The sequence below is a fragment of the Crotalus tigris genome, unplaced genomic scaffold (assembly GCF_016545835.1).
Source record: "Crotalus tigris isolate CLP2741 ecotype Arizona unplaced genomic scaffold, ASM1654583v1 scf7180000024384.25900115:4084858, whole genome shotgun sequence".
Classification (NCBI taxonomy): Eukaryota; Metazoa; Chordata; class Lepidosauria; order Squamata; family Viperidae; genus Crotalus; species Crotalus tigris.
This window is the reverse complement of record NW_024100554.1, coordinates 2,091,060-2,107,010: the sequence shown is the minus strand read 5'-3', so window position 1 is coordinate 2,107,010 and position 15,951 is coordinate 2,091,060. Positions and strand designations below refer to the sequence as shown.

General features: G+C 36.2%; 1 protein-coding gene across 2 annotated transcripts in view; it reads right to left on the bottom strand.

Annotated features, from left to right (window-relative positions):
* The window catches only part of GRHL2 (grainyhead like transcription factor 2), an 82,607-nt gene that overhangs the window by 66,242 nt on the left and 414 nt on the right, over positions 1 to 15,951 (bottom strand). For both annotated transcript variants that reach the window (XM_039328865.1, XM_039328866.1), the window contains exons 2-4: positions 1,900 to 2,089; positions 1,375 to 1,442; positions 141 to 537 (exon numbers count right to left, since the gene is read on the bottom strand). In XM_039328865.1, coding sequence (XP_039184799.1) covers positions 141 to 537; positions 1,375 to 1,442; positions 1,900 to 2,089 — 655 coding nt within the window. The remainder of the gene's footprint in view (positions 1 to 140; positions 538 to 1,374; positions 1,443 to 1,899; positions 2,090 to 15,951) is intronic.

Genomic DNA, 15,951 nt, shown 5'->3' with positions numbered 1-15,951 from the left:
ATTATGTCTAAATCACTGACTTAATGGGGTGATAAAGTGAATGAACTGCCCTGATGTTCATTGAGAAAAATAAAAAACATGTGAACAATGAGTGAATATCACACCTTCTGCTCCCACATTGCCCAAAGTAGCAGACATACCTCTGCTCCTCCATCTTTAAAGGTATCACTGTAAGTACTGTCTGGAGTGCTGCGCTGATCATCTTTCATATAGGTTGAATGGGGTGTGATGCTAGGCACTTCATAATGCGCATGTTCAAATATGACTCCCCGATGTTCTTCATTTTCTCCCCTGGCATAATGCACTGAAGGAGTCATGTAAACTGGGGTATATTCTTCTGCTTTCACCACCATTACTCCAGTCACAGAAATGGAGGATGGGCTTCCTGATACATTTGAACTGAACTGCTCCCTTTTGGAAGTGTCCAGCTGCTCTTGGTTCACCGAGAGATTTACTGGCACTGTTTTCAAGACCTGTACTCTATTCTCACCATTGCTGCTCAAGTTACTTTGTGTTTCACTGGTGGAAAGACAGTTTCTGAGGAGAAAAAAATACAGTGAGTAAAAGCAAATTTTGAGAGGTGGCAAATAGATTAAATGCATGCAAATAAATAATCAAATCATTTACTTAATTAAATGTCAACATGGTGTTGATATTTGTGTTGGACTAGAACAGAACCCTACATTTGAATTTGCCTTGAGTCATGAAATTCACTAGTAACCTTGGGCTAAGTGGAAGGAGAGAATTATGAGTGCTAAATTTGACTTCCTTCAAAGAAAGGTGAACTATAAACAATATTCCAGTCTGCTGTCCTGATGTTTATAATGCTTTGGATTAATATTGCAAACAATCCTAAAACATATTTATGAAGGGCAGTATAGAAATAACAATAAGTCATCTGAATGAAACATTTCTATGGATAGCCTGCCCATTGTCTATCAGTCCACCATGGAATGCTGCTGTTGCTTTTGCTGTGGAAGAAACAGCCAGCAGTGTTCCTTCTGGAACATGGACCTCACTATGAAAAAAAGAGAGCTTCTCAGAACAAGATGCAGTTAAAACTTTTTAATAATATTAAACAGTATTTAACATTTAAGAAAATGTTTAACAGAATAACAGAGTTGGAAGGGACCTTGGAGGTCTTCTAGTCCAACCCCCTGCTCAGGCAGGAAACCCTATACCATTTCAGACAAATGACTGTCCAATCTCTTTTTAAAAACCTCCAGTGTTTACAATACTTAGGCTATCTTCTATAATCCTGATACTCCCAGCTTGATTTTTTTTTAACTTGGCTAATTTGATCTTTATAGTTAAACAAAATCTCCCCTCACACATATACACAGAAAGAGAGATGCAGATTTAGAGACATTGTACCTTTTCTCCTGGTCTTCTTGATTATCACTCACTTTGTTAACAGGCAATAATCTTCTATCTCTTGGAACCTGAAACATCAGGACATATGACTTTTGAATGTTGTTATTTATTTAAAGGATATTAAGGTCTCCTTAATGATAGTGAAGGTAACTAGTTAGGATTGATGACCAGATCTAAAACTTCATATCAGTTTTATTTGGTCTTTGGTAGTCTATGGATTACATCAAATCAGACTACAGTTTCAAGGGCAGATTACAGCTGGTTCTAAAATATATCCCTTAGTTAATTAATGTATTTATTTTCAGGACTTATGGCCATGTATCTCATATAATGACTCCAGATGGCTCACAACAATTGTAAAAAAAAACATAGTTTAAAAAGGTATCCTTGTCCTTTAGGTGTCAGACCAATTATCCTCACATCAACCTCTTGGACTGAGTCTGGAAATGCAACAGGAGCCAGATTTATTTAAATGCAACAGATTTACCTGCTGTAAAAACCCACTTTCAGCCGTTGACTTCCTACCTTATAATAGTCATATAATAATCCCAGAGCAGCAGCACTGTCCTCATCTCCGTTGATGCTCATCATAGCTTTAGTAGCTGCTGTTAAGGGGTTTTCCAGATAAGACTTCCAAGCCTCATCTTCACTTGTGTAAGCTCTTCTGGTATTAAAGGGAGCATCACTTGGCACTATAGTCACAAGCCGGTTTTTACTGTGGTTTAAAAATACAGAAAAAGCATGCTATCATATCCGGAATACCTTTCTTTACCAATAGCTCATTTTAATCCTAAACAGGATGGGAGATGAAAAACTAATCTAATAATTTAAAAAAAAAATATGATGCAACAATTAAAAAAATGATTGGTATGCTCAGTTATCCCACTGAAAAACAGATGCAAACAATGAACAAAACTGATCGTCTCTGTATTTCATAACTGGAAACAGGGACAAGGTTCTTTACAGAACTGACATTCAAGTCTTTCCAATGTGCATATTTCATTATAGCTGTGTATAGAAATTCCTCTTCATAACTTAATACTGCATTTTTAATGAGAACCATTTTATATAATAATAACTAGGGCAGTATTACCCTCCAGATATCACAATTTGCAACATTTGTCATGATGCTGATGGCATCATCAAATACCACTGGTGAAGATGAGGTGGGCAAAAATGGGGCTACAGCATTGGCTTAGAACCAGAAAGGATAGGATCTGGTTTCTATTTTGCTAAAACTTTCACAGGGTTATCTTGGGTCAGAATAACAGACTGGGGATTACAATCTCTCTGGTCTTGTCCAAAACAAAATTTTGTACCTGGCTTTTAGGCAAGTCAACGCCTCTCAGAATTATTTCATACAGTGATATCAAGTGCAAAATGAGGGCAACAACTTATTTATTCCTTGAAGGAAAGGAGAAATATAAGAAAACAGGAGCTTTTCTTTCATGTAATTACTTTTGGCCACTTGTAATAGGGAAGAACATCTTAGGTTAAGAAATCACTGGAAATTAAGAAAAATCAAAGAATCTGACTATAGAAGTAGTCCATAATGTATTCAAAAAACATAAATGGCAGCTTGTTAAAAGAACCGGGCCCATACCTTAAATTTATATACTACATGGTCACTCTTGACCAAAATCCTGGATATTTTTAAAAAATAGAATATTCCTCTAAACTATTTATTTTGCTTGCTATCCTTTCACTTTCCCAAGCAAGGCTTAATATTTGTTACATGCAACTAAGATACTGTGATGACTGGCAGAGTTGTCCAGCTGTCCCAGTCAAAAAACTGATTTTACTAATAAAAATACAGAACTCCCATAGCTCTGGAAATCAAGTAAAATGTGGTTTACTATTTGTAACTATTGACTAAGTTTGATCATGCATTCAATTGCAACATCAGCCTTTAAAAAAAAAAGTATTGAAATTAAGCGCAGAGTTTTTTCAAAAGTGGCCATGGCGACTTCTGTGTTTGAGATTGCCTTTGGGAAAATGTTGGCCAGCAGGTCCATTTCAAAGGCAGCATCTTCCTCCAATCAACTCCCTGTCCAGCGCTATCTACAATACTATAATAATCTACAATAATAGTGATTATACAGTAGTAGTGGGCTGCAGGCTCCATTTTTATTCTCTACAATGCCTAAAATGTGCCAGTGCTCCTAAAAATGAAGATAGCAGCTCCTCTCTCAATGCTTAGTCTGGAAGTCTGAGTTTTTTTTTTTTTTTTTTTTTAGGGAGGTGAGATCTATCAGATGTCAGAAGTCGAGTCATAACAATTGCCCAAACATGTTGAGTTATTGACACAAGACATGGAAAAATGTTGAGAAATACCAGGCTATATCAAGAAGTCAGAACTTGTAGGTAGGCATGAATCAATTACACAATAGCACATTATCAAATACTAGAACTTAAAATATTTTAACAAGCAGTTTATATATACTGTATTACCTCCGTCCTTGAGCTTTTAACTAGGTATATCCCAAGATAAACTGTCCATACTGAATTAACATGCAGTTTTAAAATGCTTTTAAAGTTTCTTTATTCAGGGCACTGCTTGACAAATTATCAGAAGATAATAATAATAATAATAATAATAATAATAATAATAATAATAATAATAATAATAATAATAATAATAAGAAGAAGAAGAAGAAGAAGAAGAAGAAGTAGAAGAAGAAGAAGAAGAAGAAGAAGAAGAAGAAGAAGAAGAAGAAGAAGAAGAAGAAGAAGAAGAAGAACAACAACAACAACAACAACAACAACAACAAGGAACCTTGGAGGTCATCTAGTCCAACCCCTTACTCAGGCAGGAAACCATGGCCTATACCATTTCAGACAAATAAATGGCTGTCCAGTCTCTTCTTAAAAACTTCCAGTATTGGAGCATTCACAGCTTCTGGAGGCAGGTTGTTCCACTGATTAATTGTTCTAACTATCAGAAAATTTCTCCTTAGTTCTAGGTTGCTTCTCTCTTTGGTTAGTTTCCATCTGTTGCTTCTTGTCCTGCATTCAGGTGCTTTGGATAATAGCTTGACTCCTCTTTGTGGCAGCCCCTGAGATATTGGAACACTGCTATCATGTCCCCCTTCATCCTTCTCTTCATTAGACTAGACATACCCAATTCCAGCAACTGTTCCTTATATGTTTTAGCCGCTAGTCCCCTGATAACTAATGATAACTAACCTATGTACATCCTTAGAAATATAAGAAATTGCTCTAACATCAAAATCCAACTTATTGTTTATGAAACCCAATATTATCTGTGATAAGCAATGGATCTCACTAGCTATTGGACTTTTTTTTAAACAGAAGATGCCAAATATTGAACATGTCTGCTCAAAATCAGAAATGTTCAATCTTTTTGAGGCCATGAGTTGACTTTAATCATTGAATAAAGTGCCACGAATTTTCTTACAAAAATACTAGGAGTGGCATAAAAACTAAATTAAATTTACATTAAATTAAGATGGTTAAAACAATTGTTTTCCATCAATTTCATAATTTTCTCCAATGTCCTAATCATTATTACTTGGTAATAGTTTTTCAGGGAGCTCTAGCTATGTACCTAAATTTCAAGGACAAATTTTACACCTGTATTCTCCATGCAAAGCTTTTTATATGGCCAACATAAAAATCAATTATGGATTTCCAGGACTTCACAAATATCAAACAAATAACATTAATATTGTTGATTCAACATAGTTCCGTTCCATGTTTAAATATCTTCCTACCAGGGATTAATTGGTTAAAAATGGGAAATTAAATCAAATATCATTTTTTGTATTAGAACACTACAAATATCTGCTTTCATTTATATCACAAGAAAGTAATCCAAGTGTATGAGGAATGTACTGTATGCAGCCCCCAAATATTTAAAATGAAAGACCTACTTTCTCACCAATTGACCCAGGAAACACTTAAAACCCATACATGGATTTTTAAAAAGCAATTTCCCCAGCAAAACCAGGAAAAAAGAATCCCAAAGAAATCCCGATGTCACCCGTATTTTTGCCAAAGCTCCATTAATCCATTACCCAAAGGTACTTTTTCAAAAGGCAATCAGACTTCCTTTGTTTTTCCTTGAAGACGTTTTTCTTCTCAGAAAAGACGCTTCTTGTATGAAAGTCCAGTTGCATTTTGAAAAAACACCCTTGGGACAACTATGACAGGATGTCTGAGAATCTCCATAGACATTAATCCACTATTTTTGCCATCTTTTCTCACCCTCCCCCAAAATGTTAAGGGTGCCTTAGAGCTGCCAAACAGTGCTCCACTCCACTCCAGATTTACATCAGTTACAAAGATTATACAGCTCAATTTGAGGGATATAGATCTTGGGTTGTCAGAATAGGGGCAGTCAGTTGTTAGTATTTAGTATTGCAAGAAACACACTAAATGGCATAGCAGCTTCCCATAGAAAGCAAGAGCTCCTTGCCTTTGTTTGGATATTTTTCCCTATTACTACCGCATTATACCAAATATAAAAGGGCCACCCTGGATTATTTGAAAGGAAAATTCATTGCTGCTTATCTGAACACTTGGCTGAAATAATTTTTACAGGTGCCATTTAAAAAGAATGAATGGCAGAAGGAATATGAGGGAGGAAGATAAGGCCTGGGAGGCGATGATAAAAATATGGGGGAGAACCTAATGATTATATTTTAAATAGAACTCTTGAACTGCAAGTTTCAATTTCTCTGCCAAATGCAGAAAATGTTGTTTGTCTTCTCTTTCACCTTCATGCAGAGTTTGCTTGCTCTACAGTGTGTTTGGGGGAGGGGGGAGATCTTCATCTAGTTATCTTGATGTAGCTAACCTCAACCTAACCCTGACCTTCCCCCAAGGCAAGGCTTCACTGGCTTTGATGAAGCCAGCTAATTGAGAATGACCCAGAAGGTAGATACAATCTATACATTAAGCAACCTTGAAGCAGTCAAAGTCAGATGCAGCACAAAAGACAGGAGTAATTTCTTGGGGGCAATACAACTTGTGAGACATCGGCCAAGGGACCAAGAGCAAAAGGAATCCAAGAATGGTGCAGAAGAGGATTGGTGATCCAGGATTTTACTCCTGAAATTCTGTACTGTATACACATACACACACACACACACAAACTCCTTCCTGACTTTGATTAAGTTCACTACCTATTGAGTGTCAAGAAAACAGAGCCTAAAGAAACTGGTGCCAATTCCAGAAATTCTCTTCCACTCCACTGCAATCCACTCCCTTTCATAGAAAACTAGTAGTCAATCAAGCAAACTTGAAATTAAGGACTGGTAGAGACCTCGCTGGCTGAGAATTCTGGAGTTGTAGTTCCAAGACCTGGGTAGTGCCAGGCTAGGAAAGGCTATATTTGATGTTTCAAGAAGGAATAAGTCAATAGGGGGATCTCTCTCTCTCTCTCTCTCTCTCCCTCCCTCCCTCCCTCCCTCCCTCCCTCCCTCTCTCTTTTTCAGGATGGTCCCATCATGAAACCTTGCAGAAGATCAGGAGTAAAGTAGAGTTAGTTCTTCTGGGTGTCTTCCTGTCTGGACTATCTCACAAGTGTAGCATCAGTTTAGGATATGACAATATCTCTCAACAACAGTAGCTGTAAGAGAACCAATGTGGCATGGCAGTTAAGTTTACGAGTTGGAAAGAAAGTTTGCTAGGTGATCTTGGGCCAATCATTCTTAACCTACCCAATCTCACAGACTTGTGGGAAAAATAGGAGAAAGGACACTGTACCTCCATAAGCTTCTAAAAAAGGAGAAAAGGGACATACGTTTAATAAATACATTAAAACATTCAAATTAAAAATAATCTCTGAGTTTATTTATTTATGTTGGGACACACTATCATATTCTTATATTTCAATGCAAAATATTTTATGCCATGGACTGACTTCAAGGGGAACATACACATGGCTAGATAAATGTAAACATGATTGATAAAAGACAGCATAAAACTTTCTTTAAAAAGCCTTTTCTTCTTCATTGAAATATGTTTTATAGCAGGGACAAATAATTACTTGTGATACCAGGAGCACAGGCAGGGTTGATGGTGGAGCTACACCACTGGAGTTGGTCGTGTTGAATTTTCCAAGTGCTTTTTTTAGCTTAGGGTAAGTAATACAACAGAGATATGTGAAGCCTAGCAAAGACTTAATGCACCCATCTTCACGGTTAAAATAAAATAAAAATCATATCAGTAAAAATATGATTTTTGCTGTTAGTTTTTAGTAATATAATTTGGAAAAAGAAAGCTTTAGGTGCCACAAAAATAGGTGTGAAAACCCTATGCAGTGTGCAGGTTGCTCAGTCCTGATTCATAGTATCATTATTTTATCTCAATCAGAGTGTGTGAATCACTGAAAGATCTAAATGTGCCAGGCATCCACCCTCTGAAACATTGTTTCCCTTTTACACTGGGTTGTGAATCATTTAGCTGATGAGCATAAGACTTTTTTTGGTGTCCCCTTTTATACACAGACATGCAGCAACTGTGTGGATACCAATTTAAGGAGACAGGTATATCACAAGATGGATGAAACTAGGCACTTATAATTTTTTTAAATGGTTTTAGGACCAGTTTCAGATTTCTTTTTAATTAGACAGGTTAAACTTATTTTTACATTATAATACAGTATTTGAGTTTTCTTGCCTTAAAAGTATGAGAAGCCAAAATTTCTCATGCGGACTCTGAAAAATTGAATAATAAAAACTTTCTTATTGGCATAGTAATCCTCAGAAACGTTTATCACCATTTTCACGATCTTCATTAATGAAATCAAGCAATCCACCAAATTATGCACTGACCCTCTGTTTCCAGGGATGAACAAATTTGGACCTCCATTAGGCTTTGAGTTGAGGGTTGCTTTCAAAAGATAAGCTTTCAGCAGTTCTAAGATGTAAAATGGTGTTGTAAGCATTTGCAAATATCCATCTTGCTCCTTAATCTCTTCTATCTTCTCCATTAAAAAAAAAACATTCTGAATGTTTTGCCCCAACTATTTGATTTGGGCGGGGGGGGGGGCACAAAGGCAATTGTGTCAGATTGCATGCAATCAGTGCATCATACGCTGTACACCCCAGCTCAATTCTTATCTCATTCTACCTTAGGAAGCAAGAGAGATCTCATTTCCCGTTTCTCTTTTCTGAAGGTGGTGAGCGTGATCAGAATAGTTGTCTCTTGTCATTATTCTTTAAGAATCCTCTGGGCCCCCAGAAGGTCAAGCTGGGAAATGAAGGTGGCAAACAACTACTAGAGTCTTTCTTATTTTTCTTTTCATGATAGGAACTACAGTGATAGGAACGACAGCCGAAAGACTCCTGGGTACCAGGCATAATACTAAAAGTGCTGCAGAAAACAAGATGGAGATTAGATTAAGGAAATCATGAAACAAAGGGAGAAAAGATTAAATTAGAAGTCAATCAGGCAGCAACATTTTTTAATGCTTGTAATAGGTTGGACATCATCAGGAATTTAATAGCATCACAAAATATGGAAGTTTTATTGACTTGAATGGCATCTAAGTAGGCTGAACATTCTTTTAATTATGTTTCTATTTGGTGAATCATAGATAGAAAATTTTAAATGTATTTTCATAACTTCTTCATTGTTTTAAATCCTAGTAACTACTATAGCCAGTATTGTATTTCTATTTACTTATAGTGTAGATAATAACTAACTTCCTTCCTTCCTTCCTTCCTTCCTTCCTTCCTTCCTTCCTTCCTTCCTTCCTTCCTTCCTTCCTTCCTTCCTCCTCTTCCCTTTTGGAGGATGGATCCTAGATCAAAGCACCTCATTTTCATGTCAGCTCATGTCGTAACTGGGAGTTCTTTATTATAAAATAGTCCTAGCATGGATTAGAAGAGTAGCATAAAAAAGTCTGAATGCAAAAATAGGTTCCCTCCTCATCCTGTACGGGACAGAATTTCACAGATAGATTTAGGTCAACATTTCCAATAGCTATATTCTCTTTTCAAATACAAAAGGACAAAAATGTCTTTCAGATTTTACAATAATTCATATTTGCTGATTAATGGGACTTGTAAAATTTGTTATTGAACACCAACAGGAAATAAATCTCTGCCTTGAGCAACTTATTAACTCACTTTCTAAAGACAACAGAAGAGAGAGAGAGAGAGATGAAAAAGGAAAAGAAGGAACATTTATTTATAAATTTTCAATCCCATTTTTTTAATACATTATAACAAATCCATAGCAAGATGACTATATCAAGTCCACGCATTTAGGCTTAACATGCAAGACTCAGCACAGCAAAATCATTTCTGAATAATCATGTACAGAATTACAGTGCCAGTTTCATATACCAAGTGTGAAATTGGACAAATATTCCCATAATTCCCTGCAAGGATAATTGTTGACAGTCTTTTCCTGATGTTTTTCTCCCAGAGTAAAAGGACACAAAGAGTCAACACATGGGAAATATGCAAACATTTTTTTAATCATCTTGATTTAATTAAGTCATCTTAATTTGGCACAATGATGCTTGTTTGTTATGAATGGGAAACTGGATTAGCCAGCTTGCTAGAGTGCATGGATGGTTAATATTTTGAAATGGATTCTGTTTTGGTGGCTTTCCGTTATATGTAGTCCCACTAAATATTTTCTGTCTTATTTCTTTGTGATGTAATTATTTATTACAACACACACACAAACCTAAGATCACTGCACTACACGCGCCTCTTGATTTTCCAAGCAAAAAGTTTAGTGTACATGGAGAATTCATCCAAAACTTAACAAAGAGTTCCTATACTGTCAGGATCTGGAAAAGAAAATTTGGGTTTTTCCCCTGAAGCTATTTTGATTATATCTGCTTGATTGGAGACCTTCTCTGTGAAACATGTCTCACTTGAATTCCTTTTACAAATTTTGAGATCTAAACCTGGCTCCAGCAAATGAGCTAATATCCTGTTTAAATGAAAGGGATTCTACTTTAAGGGCATTTCCAAACTTAAAAGGCCTTAAGGTGCCGTTCCTATTTACTAACTATATAAATGCTTGGAGTTGTGTGGGTTGCTAGGAATGCAGAGAAGTTTGCTTGATCTCGCATTTTACAATATTTGTGTGCCACTTTTAAATCAGAATAATGATGAGAAATCCAATATATTATGAAGAATATAGTTTCAAAATTATAGACTTAAAAAGGCAAGATAGTCTTCCTTGGAATCAAACACTAGTAAACTAGACTGTTTATTATTCTGGCCTCCTGAAATGTAGCAATATGAGAGGTGAATCAGAAATACAACTTTACTGGAATTATTTTCACTTAATCATCAGTTCTATATTTGTAAAAAAAAAAAAAACAATTGCATATCTCTCTCTCTCTCTCTCTCTCTCTCTCTCTCTCTCTCTCCATCATTTGTTGATGCCTAATTATGGTTTCAATGGCACCACAGGCTTTTCCATTTAAAACTGGAAATCCCATTCCTGTCCCCTTGGTTGATGAGTCCCTATCGATTTCAGACCATTCCTGACTCACTAAAAGATTAAGTGCAACCACGAACTCATCTTTATAGTGGACTAAGTGGAATCATGTTACCAAGCTTTATAGCGGACTAAGAAATTCCTTCAGGAATTGTCATGCAGGTGCAGTAAAGAGAAATTGGAAAGAGGAACTGCTAATGGGATGAAGCTGTCAAGAATTGATGGAAATTCTCCTAGGAGAAAAAAAACCCTGGCATTTTAAGTATAACTCTAAGAGTACTCATGGTAGGTGAAGGGTCTTCAGCTTGACTATGTGATGAAGGACTCCTAAAATGACTTGTAATGCACATCATAATTCAGTTATTTACATGTACATGTCTAACTTACATCAGGATGTAGTAATGGGCAAACAGAAAAGATAAATCTCAGAATTGCCATCATTCAGTCAACACTGTTGCATTGACACTGCCTTGCCTACATAAATTGGCTATCATAAATACATCTTGATTTAGCCTTTTAAAAAAACTATATCTACTTGAGAGATTTCCTGGCTTTATATGAACTTGTCCAGAAGTAGAAGTAGCCTTTTAAAGCTGTTCCTGCTTTTTGATGTCTATGTGTTAGGCCCAAAGGAGAAGATCTTCTCTTACATTTTTCTCAAACTGAGAATATTCTTAAGGATCACACTCAGCTTCCATACTTTCTGTTTTTGGGAAAGGCATCAAAAATTGCTTTAAACAGTCCTTTTTAGTTTAATCTACTTCAAATTGCTCTATTATCAGGGGTTGGCAACTTTTTTCTATGTATGGTCCAGAGTCCATGTATCACTAGTATCATTTCCAAATTGTTGTTCTGGCCATGTTGAAGCATCCAGTAAAACTGTTACCAAGATGGTCACCCAAGGAGGTGCTAGGTGCTTTCTCTCCTGCAGGCTGGGTAAATATATTTATTTGGATGACCACAGGCAAGACAGTTTCAAGGAACACGTCACATCCACCCTATAAGACATAGGTGGCTTATCCCGGCTCTATATGGTACTTTAAGGAGGTGGTGCTGTGGTTAGAATGCAGAATTGCAGCTGACTGCCCAATGCCAGGAGTCTCATCCTGACTTGCTTCATCCATCCTTCCATCCTTCTGAGATCAGTAAAATGAGGACCCAGATTGTTGGGGGCAATATTTTGACTTTATAAACCACTTACGGAGTGCTGTAAAGCATTGTGGAACAGTATATAAGTCTAAGTGCTAGGACTATTATTCAATTTTTATAATATTAACATTTTATTGCTATAATAGTTCCTTGAATGATCTAACAACAACAAAAAAAGATACAAATATAACACAATAATTATACTATGCTATAGTTCATTTGCTCGTTGTTTTTACATTTCTCTTTCAATTTTCCATCTCAAAATGGCTATCAGAAATACATAAACCCTTGAACATAATTAAATGGCACAAATAAATATTGGAATCAATCTAAGGGAAATGAAAAGATCTAGTTTCCACGGCGAATCTTAAGTCCATTTCCAAAAGACAGAGACTGGGAATCAAACACCAGTTCCTAGAGATTGAACTACACAGTTAGGGAGCCTTCTTATAAATGCCCAATAAACGGGATTCTGAATGCAAAGGCATTTTTAAGAGGACCTTGCCTGCAGATCTTAATGCCTGAACAAGTTTATAATGACAGAATTATGCCTTAAGCTATTTCAGGCTTAAATCAGCACATTAAATTGTGTCCACAAAACAATTGGAAACATATACAGATTGCCCAGTTCAGGCATATGATCCTAGTATTGTCACCAGTGAGCTGTTTTGTTGCTGAATTTTGCACCAATTGAAGTTTCTAGATATTTTTCAAAGGCTGCTCAAAGTAGAACAAGTTGTAATATTTTTATCCACTGCTTACTGAACATGCTAGAAACTTTACAGATAAGCAAAATAATTATGGCTTGTTTAGCCAATGATAACTTCAGTCTTAACTGGTTTTGCCTTGCGTTTCTCTGCATTGATTGGAAACCTGAATGGGGCACAGAAACAAATCAAGAGTAAGCTAAGACACCACAAACCAACCAGCCATCCTTATTTTATATCTTCCAAAGAAAATAGCAGTTAGTAAAAAAAAATAACAAACCCTAGTTTCAAACTGTGGCTTACAGTCATACCCTCCACTCCCTTCATACATCTCATCAACCTAAGACCATATTACTCACTGCTCACTGTAGTATGTGAATTTAGTGATATGTATTCAACTGCCTCTTTCCATATTCACAGAGAGCATTGCTTGAAATGGGTTTTATATCCTCTTCATTTTAATAGCCTATTGTGTTTAACTTTCCTGCAGGGCAATACTTCTACTGACAAGGAGAAAAATTAGTTTTCACAAAATAAAACTGCATTATGTTCAGAAAAATAGGTTTTTTTAAATGCAAAATCTTCTTGAAATGCAGACCATTCCCTGTTTCCCAAGGGTTCACAGTCAAGCGAACTATTGTTATATAATTAGAGGGTTGAATTAGGACTGGAAAGATCCAAATTCTAAATCCCAGGTCATTGGCTGACTTTGAGTCAGATATAACCTCAAAGAATTGTTACAAATATAAAAAATAAATGGAGATAACTGTGCATATGACTTTAAGTAATTAAAGAAAAGGTGATATAACAAATAAAATATATACAAAGCTAGAAACATTTGGAAGACCCTTTCAAATGGAAACAAGAGATGGACATCAAATTAGAAAAGTTGCTGCTGCATCCAATGTGGGATTAAAGTAGCTGTCTCTTGACAAGTGTCTCTATGATCTTTTACAGATTCAAATCTAGAAATGTCTACACCTTTGCCAATTTTCCCCATTCTCCCATCTCCAACTGCTTCTGAGAATAAAAGCTGAAGGTTCATTAGAAGTCTTTCAGTCTAACTTCCTCCACATAAAAAGGAATAAAAATTGTTGCCATTGGTGGAAAAATAATTCAAAATTAGTAACAGCCATATAATAATTTTGAACGATAATGTGCACAGCAAAAAGGGTATTGTCAATTTATTGGTTAGTTTTGTAAGGAACCTTATTTTCATATGGAAATAATTTAAGTACTAGATGGTTTAATGCAACTATGTAAATAAAAATTAAAACAATAATACTTTTAAAACTTTGTATAAAATATTGCATGAAATAAATGAGAATGCCTTACCTATCACATATGTCTTGCAGAGTAATCCTAAACCCATTTATTGGAAAACAAATCCAATAAATTCAGGATATTAAGTAAAATGTTCATAGGAATGTAGCCTGAACGTTACACAAATTAATTTTGGCATTAAGCCAAAATCTGGTTGACTACTTTAGCCACAGAAATAAAGCATTAAAAAACAAAAAGAAACGAAAAACCCACATTTCCTTCACTTCTACTCAAAGGATTTTCAAGACACTTTGACTAACCCAGGCAAATACGTAACATCTCAGATACCGATCAAAATCTGTATTTTGAACCATTGTCCTTCATACCAGACTTGAATGGGCACACCTACTTTAATAATGAATAAAGTACTACATGGAACAAAACCACCTTCTAAAAGTTCCAGGAGGTGATGCAAAGGATTAAACCTTTTCATCTTGTTTTATCAAATCAAAATCATCATCGCTCTTTGCACACAATCTTGAATCAACTGACAGTTATTATGCATTAAAAGAAGTTCCAAAAGACTCCATGGAGAGGCCACCTTATTTTGAATGATCTAGCCCTCTTGTACTGACCATGAAAAGATAAATTTCTTCGCAATGAACAGTGTGTGTGTGTGTGTGTGTGTGTGTGTGTGTGTGTGTGTGTTGGGGAGGAGACCAATACATCACTGCTATATTAGTCATTTTCTAATTATGGAACTTTATGTATTCCACTCTCAACTTTCAAGACAGTCAGTCCTTTTTCACCAACCAGCTTTCTCATATTAAGAATTTGTCAAGTTCCTTTTCCTGCTAAACTGAATCCTGTTGTTTTCTGCTTCCCTCCCTCATGCTTTTGTCTTTCCCTTTTCCTCACCAGTAGCCCAGGACAGAAACTCCACAACAGGACTTTTGTCCCAGTGCTAGAGATGATCTTCTTGTGCATGATAACAATGTGCTGCACAGGCTCAGAAGTAAGTTCAAGATACAATCTGTTATTCCTTATCTTGAGACCCAGCCCACTGCAAGATCCTGGCCTTCTCCCTTTAGCATTGGTAGGATCTGCAGCTACCAGGAAGCTCAGAAGGAGCCAGTAACAATTGCCATAAGGAAGACGCAGTCATAGGGAGGTGCTGGGAGGGAAGATGAAGCCTGGGCAAGATTGTCTAACTTCCACCTTGCACCCATTTGAAAATGGGGAAAGGAATACAAGAGAGGCCACTGTAGAATAGAGTGTTATGTCTGCACACACAACAATCTCAGAATCACAATGTGTCCTTTAGGATTGGCGTGTTAGAACTTCAAAAAAAATGCTAATGTTATTTATTATGAACATTCTTAAACAGTAGGCTTTATTGCTTATTTCAAGATACCTCTATGTACAACCTAAAGTTTTTCAAAGAATTTTGACATCTTTAATAAAGTGAATTTTGATTTTACTCTTATTTGGGGATTTAAGGAAGTGAAATTCATAACATTTTATCATGGAGTGGAATATTTTATGCCACATGTACATACAACCTAGTGGAAAAACAAAATAATATTTTTACTTAAAATCACTTCCTCTTACTGGGGGGGGGGATATTCCTTTCCCCTGCATGCTCCCTTCTACAATATGCTTATTTTCTAATTCTAGAATCAGGGTGTTTTTAATCCGTCCCTTTGCTTATGCCCCCCCCCCTCGTTCCTCACCATCTTATTTCCCCCCCCCCCGTTTGAAATAAAGAATTCCTAAACTCCATCTTTTACATCTTTCTATCCCAAAATACACATGCAGAAGTGCTAAGAAAACGGGAAGAAGATGGCCGTTTCTGATCCAATATAAAAGCTCTTTTGTTGCATTCACATACAAAAGCCAAGAATCGCATTTCATATCTAGGCCCTGAAGGACATGAAGGCATTGGTCCTCCAGTTGCATAGCGCAGAAGTAAAGCTCTCCCCAAAGTTTGGGAAAGTTACACAGAGAACCCAGAGCCAATTAT